The sequence below is a fragment of the Mesoplodon mirus genome, assembly GCF_964341445.2.
Source record: "Mesoplodon mirus genome assembly, chromosome: 18".
NCBI classification, from domain to species: Eukaryota; Metazoa; Chordata; class Mammalia; order Artiodactyla; family Ziphiidae; genus Mesoplodon; species Mesoplodon mirus.
The window spans coordinates 4,937,279-4,945,628 of record NC_138994.1 but is presented as its reverse complement, the minus strand read 5'-3'; the positions used below and the strand labels follow the sequence as shown (position 1 = coordinate 4,945,628).

Genomic DNA, 8,350 nt, shown 5'->3' with positions numbered 1-8,350 from the left:
GGAGACAGAAAGGTGGACTCCTGAGTTCTTGGAGAGAGTTCTTTGCTTTGCAAAAAGCAAAGGCTGTGAGGTTACTGGGTTTTGCACATATGTGTCCACACCCACACATGTAAATCTTTATATGTGAGTTGAGAAAAGAACCCGTGGCCTGGTGGCTGGTAGCTATCCTATCACCCCAAACCTGTCTCCCTCCCCCACCCTCCAGCCAAAGGCTCCCCTCGAAGCCCCAGTTCCCTTCTGTGAAATAAAGAGACTGGCCTGAGCCTCACTGTGGGGGAGGATGGGAGCACATCCTTTAGAGGGGCCCAGAACTCTGTAGGAACAAAGATCCCCAGTTTACAGGTTTCAGAGTCTCAATCCCAGCTGTGGAGACGAAATCTGCCCCAATAAAGTGCCAGAGTTAGAAGAAACTAACTCGTGAAGTCGACTCTCCCCCATTTGCTGGGGTTGGGAGCTCTCTAGGAGGGGAGTGTGGGCTGAGGTAGGAGCTGGAGAGTCAGTACTTCAGAATTTGGCTCTTCCCCAGGTCTGGAGGCCAAAGGGGCAGCTTTCCAGGAGCTTCGGCCAGAGGCAGGCCCCAAGTTGGGCACTGTTCCCAAAACCCCATCCCAGAGGCCCCCTGGAGCTTGGGCTGTAGCCCACAGCTTGGCGCCCTTCCCCAGCACCACTCCCTCCCCTCTCTCTCCCCTGTTTCCAGGGCTCCGGAGGGGCTGGAAGGTTGGGGAGGGGATAAGGGACAGCTGGGCTCATCCTTCTCTTTACTTGAGGGGATGGGGTTGGCTCAGATGGGGCAGGATGTGGTGGGGCTTTGGGCTGCAGAGACACATCAAGCGTGGTGGCCCCTGGTACAGGGGGCAGATACTAAGCAGGGAAAGAGAAGGCAGAATGGGGTGGTGGGAAGCACAGGTCACAGAGGCTGGGTATACTGCCCTCCAAGGCCCAGAGCCCCCTTAGGTCCAGCAACCCCGGACCTGAGGCCTTCGGCATTATCCTGGGCGGCCAAGGGCAGCCAGCCTCTTCCAGGCCTCCCAGGCTGCTATCGTGCCCGGAAAAGAGAAAAGTGGTTGCCACTGACTTTTCTTCTCGAGATATCAATGCCCCAAAAAAAGCTCCTGGACATGATTTGGTTCTCACCCTGTCGCCAGGCAGAATAGCAATGAATCCAGAATTTGGAAGTGAGAAAGAGACAGGATACAGGGAAGTCAGGAGACTGGGTTCCCCTTCTGGCTCAGCAACCTTGAACCAGCCACATCGCTTCTCCAAGAGCCCCCCTTTCCTCATCTCTACACTCCCTCCGGTTCCCCAGTTGCACGAAAATCCATCATGTCGAGCTGCCCAGGGCCCCATTCCCAGAGCAGGGACCAGGGGCTTCCTGAGGCAGTCTTCCAGCCCAGCTCCCAGCCCTGCACAGCTTAGCCAGCCCGAGTGCCCTCCTTCATTGATAAAATCACAGCAGGCTGCCTGAACCTTCACCCTGCCCTGCAGATAGGCTAAAAAATGCCCTGAGCAGCTGAGCCCTGCTGACTGGGATCTGCCAGAAGATACAGCAAGGAAGAAAGAGGAGAGAGGTGGAGGGAGAGGGTACGAGGATGGAGGGAGGGTGGAGACAGGGCTGTGCTTCCTTCCTGGGCCCGAGAGGACTCAGTCACAGCTGAGGCCGTGGCCCCGCCAACGGCTTGGGCCTGCATCACCTGACCTTCTGCCTCATGCTGGGTGCTGTGCCCCGGGCCTCAGGGATCCATAAGTCTTCACCACCCATGATCACGGCAGCTTGCCCCAAACCAGGGCTTTCTGGCCTCTTAATGGAGCTTTGCCTTCCTCTCTTCTCACCCCGAGCCCTCCTCAACCTTAGCCCAAGTGGATTTTCCCTCAACAACTGGGGTATTTTTGTAGGCCCCCTCCCCTGGAAAGTTCTTTCTACCAGGTACCAAAGGAGGCTCAAAAAGAAAGACACACGACCCCTCTTTCCTGGAGTTTCCAACGGGCAAAATAAAACCTCCATGGGGACGAAATGATGCCAGAATCGAGTTAGGACCCTCACAACAACCATGTGGAGGAGATAGTATTCATCTCCATTTCACAGATGAGAAAACTGGGTCTTAGGGAGAATGAAGTGTATTTAACAAGCCCAAGGCTCATTTGGCCCCAAAGCCCAGACTATTTCTAGTCCACCGTTAACACCTGTAAGGTCAAGTCTCTCAGAAGAGTTGGCAAAATCAGACACTTGCTCCTTATTAGAAAGGCAGAATCCCAGGCTCCACCCCAGCCTACCAAATCATCTGAACAAGATCCCCGAGTTCAAGTGCATGTTCAAATATGAGAAGCACTGATTTCAAATGAAAGAATCACCTGGGAAGTTTAGAAAAACAGATTCCTGGGCCCCAGCCCCTGAGGTTCAGTGGGTCTCAGATGGGGTCCGAGAATTTGCAGGTGTTGCTAACTGCACCTTGAAACCACTGCTCTGGCCAATCCCACAGCAGTGAGATTTAGACCCACTCAGCTAAGCTGGGTCGTGTTCCTTCCCCACAGGTATGCCTGTGCCAGGATGAGGTCACGGACGATTACATCGGAGACAACACCACAGTGGACTACACGCTGTACGAGTCCGTATGCTTCAAGAAGGACGTGCGGAACTTTAAAGCCTGGTTCCTCCCGGTCATGTACTCCATCATCTGCTTCATGGGCCTGCTGGGCAACGGGCTGGTCATGCTGACCTACATCTATTTCAAGAGGCTCAAGACCATGACCGATACCTACCTGCTCAACCTGGCCGTGGCGGACATCCTCTTCCTCCTGACCCTTCCCTTTTGGGCGTACAGCGCGGCCAAGTCCTGGGTCTTCGGGGTCCACGTTTGCAAGTTCATCTTTGGCATCTACAAGATAAGCTTCTTCAGCGGGATGCTCCTGCTTTTATGCATCAGCATCGACCGCTACGTCGCCATCGTCCAGGCCGTCTCGGCCCACCGCCACCGTGCCCGCGTCCTTCTCATCAGCAAGCTCTCCTGCGTGGGCATCTGGCTGCTGGCCGTGGTGCTCTCCACCCCAGAGCTGCTGTACAGCGGCCTCCAGAAGAGCAGCAGTGAGCAAGCGCTGCGGTGCTCCCTCATCACCGAGAACGTGGAGGCCCTGATCACCATCCAGGTGGCCCAGATGGTGGTAGGCTTTCTGATCCCCCTGGTGGCCATGAGCTTCTGCTACCTCCTCATCATCCGCACCCTGCTCCAGGCACGCAACTTCGAACGCAACAAGGCCATCAAGGTGATCATTGCCGTGGTCCTGGTCTTCGTAGCCTTCCAGCTGCCCTACAACGGGGTGGTCCTGGCCCAGACGGTGGCCAACTTCAACATCACCAGCGGCACCAGCTGCGAACTCAGCAAGCAGCTCAACATCGCCTATGATGTCACCTACAGCCTGGCCTGCATCCGCTGCTGCGTCAACCCTTTCTTGTACGCCTTCATCGGCGTCAAGTTCCGCAGCGACCTCTTCAAGCTCTTCAAGGACCTAGGCTGCCTCAGCCAGGAGCGGCTCCGGCAGTGGTCCGCCTGCCGGCACGCCCGGCGATCCTCCATGAGCGTGGAGGCTGAGACCACCACCACCTTCTCCCCGTAGGAGGCTCCTCTGCCTGGACTAGAGGGACCTCTCCCAGGGCCCCTCAGACTGGGGACAGATGACCCAACAGCTGCTGAGGGAAAGGCCGTTCTGGCCATTGAGGTTTATCTCGTGGTGAAAACCCAAGCCACAGAAGACAGATGAAGCCCAACCCTAGCTAGCTACCTCAACCAAGGTTGCAAAGAGACGTGGTTGATAAGCTATCCCAGATCCTGCAACACTCCAAAACCAATGCCATTGTCCCCCAAACCCCAAACGAGAGGTGAAAGTCAAGAAATGGTTCACATCTCCTGGAGTGAAAGGGCAGGCATCGGTGAGATCTAGGGTGGTGGAAGGGGCCTGGCCACTATTCCCATCAGTCTTCTAGAAAGAAGTCCTCCCTGAGGCTCAGGGTGAGGGCTTCCAGAAAGCAAGGCTTTGTCCCCAAGACCAGAGACGGTGGGGCAACTTCTCACCTGTGCAGGGGAAGGGGGAAGCCAGTGGGTCAAACTAACGCTCTGAATCCCTCCCTCCATCTCTCTTTTCTCCTGTAATCCGAGCCAGCAAGAAACGGCAGCCTCCATGGCCCCTCACCAGCCACCTTTCCTCAGGCTCTCCACGCTGAAGGGGTGTGGTGTTTCCCGCAGGCCAGGCCTGGCCACAGCCGTTTTCCCAGCCAGGGCGCTGGGGCAGGGATGACGCGTGGCTGGCCCTTCTCAGGTCTCAGCTCTGCTAGGAAGGGGGGAGAAGGCAGGGCGAAAGTTTAGGGGCCAGGGGTGGGGACGACGCTGGCTGCCGCCAGCCAATGAGCTCCTTCTTTGTTCTTTGCCACGGGGACAAAAATCTCTCATCCTGTTCTGCTTTCAATTCATTAAGAGAGCACATTTTACTCATACACAAATAAAAGTTTTCCCTTGAGGAAACAACAGCTTGAAAAAAAAGGGGGAAAAAATTCTCGGTAAATGGCAAACGAGTGTGTTCTTGTTTTGCAAACCCCACGCCCCACCTGACCACCCCCCATCCCTTTCCTCCCCCAGGCTTCATTGTTCAGAGATGCTCAGAGCCACGAGGTCTGCTGAGCTATGCTCTGAGCCCTTCCAATGACACAGGCCCACGAGGCTGAACAAGGCAGGAGGAGAAGAAGGCCAGGGTGTCCAGCTTGCAAACATCCTCTGGAGCTCACAGGTCGGGACCCAAGCCTGTGAGGTCAGCAGTGACCCAGAGACACGGTCTGAGCTGAGCTTTGGAAAGAACCAAGTTCTCCCTTTAACCTTTATGGCTGGGAACTCTTCCTGACCCTTAGCAGCATTTACACACTGTCCTGTTCATCTGTCCTAACTCAGTCTGGAACTGGAGCCCCTGACCCTTGGTCAGTCCCCCTGGGCTCCCAAAACTGGTGTTTAGAGGGAGGGCCTCTCCCTGACACCCATCTACGATGGCATCCTGGATCCAGGGGGCTTGGGATGGGACCTGTGTGATAGGCTGCGCCCTTTGCTGGATGCTTAAGAGCCAGGTCTGCCCTTGACCGTCCCGGGCCACTATTGCAGCAATGGCCTTCTGTGGTGTGGACACCCATCCCGGAGGGGCAGGAATGGAGGAACAGCCACTGTCCCCACCACAGGCCCAGGATCCATGTCACTGGGTGCCCTGATGCCTGCCCAGTCCCCGACTTGTCCAAGCCAGAGAGGTTAGTCCAAGCTGTGATGTAAGAGGAGGTTTCTGAAGGGCCCAGCACTGCAATAGCTCAGGGTCTGGAGGTGGGAGGGAGCTGAGACACTCATGAAAAGGTGATTCCATCCATTTCCCGAAGTGAAAAGAGCCTCACTGGAATGGAGCCCGCCTGAAAATGAAGCCCATTCTCTCATCTCATAAGCACGTTGCATTACCCTCCTCCACAGGATGCACTGGGCTCAAGCAGGGAACCAGCGCCCTGAGAAGGATGAGGCTGGCACGTGGAGCAGCGGCACCTGCAGCCACTTTAATATTAATAGGTGCCCCGCCGCTCACGGGCTGTGCACGAGCCGTGGGGCGCGGGGGGTGACCCCAGCATGCCTGGGGCCCTGAGGGGAACGTGCCCTGTGTGTGTGGGTATGGGGGCCGCTGGTATGCACATCCTAATGAGCTTACAGATGGGAAGACGAGGAATGTAACAGAGCAGTCATGAACAGGACGCCAGGCCAACCACACAAACATGCCACCTCAGCTCCAGATACATTTTTCTATAATAACTGGACACCTCCAAGTATTTACAAAACCCCCAGCAATGTTCATTCCCCAAAGCGCTGTATCTCAGAAGCTCTGACCTTGCCTCACGGCTGGCCTGGTCCTTGCTCCCTTGCCCAATGCTGTCACGTGCCTACCCTGAGCTTGGGGGAGCCCTGGGAAGAAGGAAGAGACTCACTGGGGAGCCCCCAGGGCCTCTCTCTCTCTCTCATCTTCCTCATACACCTGGCCCACCTCCCCGGGTTCATGGCCCCACGGCCCCCCCGAATTCCCCCTTCTTCCATCACCAGCCCCTCGTCCCCTCTTCCTCGCCAGGCTATAACCTCAGGGTACAGATCTGGCCTTGTAGCCAAAAGGCCCACATCTCTCGAATCATGGACTAGTGGAGCAGCAAGGAACCTCAAAGATCAGCTGGTCCAACCCCCCACGCATTCTCTAGTTAGGGAAACTGAGCTCCAGGGGGAGGAACTGACTCGTCTAAAGAGACATTGCAACATGGGGATAATGGATAAACTTGCTTTGGGGGCCTAAGGATCTGGCAGGACTGCAGGAGGCGGGCGGGGGAGAGCAGAGGCTCTGGAGCCCGGCCGACTTGGAATCTCATCTCTGCTGCTTCCCAGCTGTGTGACCTTCAGCTGTTGCTCAACTGCTCTGAGTCTCAGATTTCTCAACTGCAAAACGGAGATGATCTGGCAAACATTTAGCACAATGCCTGGAATGTTGAGTGTGGTGCGAGAAGCACAGATTCTGCAGGCAGACTGCCTGGTTTGAATCTCAGCTGCGCTACCTGGGCTGGTTACTTAGTCTCTCTGTGCCTCGGTTTCCTGATCTGTATAATGGCGATGATCATAATACCTACCTCCTAGGATTGCTGTGAGGAGTAAATGAATTCCTATATGCAAAATGCTTAGAAATACTGACAAAAGTGTTGTTGGTAATCATTAAGATGTTTAATAAGCGGTAGCCTTAAAAAAGTTGCTAACCACAAGGAAACCAAATTCATTTCTATCCCCGTACAATTTTTTTTAATTGGAGTATAATTGCTTTACAATGTTGTGTTAGATTCTGCTGTACAATGAAGTGAATCAGCTCTATGTATACATATATCCCCTCCCTCTTGGATCTCCCTCCCACCTCCCCCCCCCAACAATCCCACTCATCTAGGTCATCACAGAGCACTGAGCTGAGCTTCCTGTGTTTTAAGCTGGAGGGCAACTTTTAAATTAGTCTCTGCTTCCCTCCCATTGTACAGGTGAGTCAACTGAGGCGCAGAGAGGGAAATGACTTGCCTGAGGTCTCCCACGAGCTCTAGGCAATGCTAAAACTTGAACCCTGGTTCCCGAGCTTCCATCCAGAGCTCTTGTCCCAGCCCTCCCACACTCACTTGCACACATCCACCCTGGCACACACTAGCCTCATCCCAGACCATCCAGCTCTTCTCTGGCAGGCACTGTCCCTCTTGTCCTTGTTCACCTTAAAGAGAACCTTCCCTCCCCACCTTCAGTACTTCTTGTCCTTGACATTGGGCCGGGGAGAATGACATGCAAAAGAAATATGGTAGCAGGTCCAAAGGAAATCAGGCAACTGATCTTTTTTAAGAAAGGATCCTCTCTGGGAGTTAGGTTCTCAGTTGCATTTCTGTGTTGAGGGTGAACAGTTGGAGGGAGAAAAACTGGCCTCTGGGGGTGGGGGTTAAGGCCCATGAGATGGGGGAGGGAGCAACTCTGAGTGGTGAGCAGAAGGCAGGGGAAGGAGGGGCGGGGTGGGTCCTCAGGATGACACAGCTGGGGGCCAGACTTGGAGAGTATTCTCCATGTGTAGAAAGATGTCCCCACCTACACACACACACACACACACACACACACACACGCACAACGTGCCCACATTTCCCCGGGGTCTCCCAATCTCAGGTGGGGAGGAAGGGGCTATATCAGTCTTAGAGACAGGGGGGCCCATGGTCTTCTTTGCCAGGAGGGGGGTAGAAATGGCTCAGTTTCCATGGTCTAAGTCTGTAGAAAAACCCCGGGGGAGAAAAGCAGGGGGGATCACTCCCTTAACTCAAAAGAGCAACCCTGTCGGCCCTCCTAGCCCCCATCCCATGGGAGAGGCACTGCAGGAAGTAGAAGCCTCATCACACACACACACACACACACACACACACACCCCGCAACCCCACACCATCACCACCACCCTGTCATTTGTCATTTGTCTTGTCTCAGGCCCAGAAAGAGACACAGACAAGGGGTCTGCTGCAGAGTCACAGTCCTCGCTCACCAGCCAGAGCAGCTTTTAGACTAAAGAATGAATCAAACTGGTCTCATCCAAACTCAGACGTGAGGGGAGGTGACTTCTCCCTCGGGCTCTTCTGTGTGTGTGCGAGCATCCGTGTGTGTATCTCAATTCAGACTTCTCGGTGGCTGTCAGTTCTCTCCCTCCCACGTTCACTTTGAAGGTGGATAAAACCTTATTTTTGTCTGTTGTTCATCAACCCCAGAGAATTCACTTGCTGGGCTGTTCTGTGCGTCACAGTGACCACTAC

The 8,350-nt window shown here is 54.8% G+C and overlaps 1 protein-coding gene across 1 annotated transcript; it reads left to right on the top strand.

Moving 5' to 3' along the window:
- The first annotated feature begins 2,051 nt into the window (after positions 1–2,051).
- Positions 2,052–4,561, top strand: CCR7 (C-C motif chemokine receptor 7). The gene has a single exon (XM_082604228.1). The coding sequence runs from the start codon at positions 2,659–2,661 to the stop codon at positions 3,607–3,609; it is 951 nt and encodes a 316-aa protein (XP_082460354.1). The 5' UTR covers positions 2,052–2,658; the 3' UTR covers positions 3,610–4,561.
- The last annotated feature ends 3,789 nt before the right edge of the window (positions 4,562–8,350 follow it).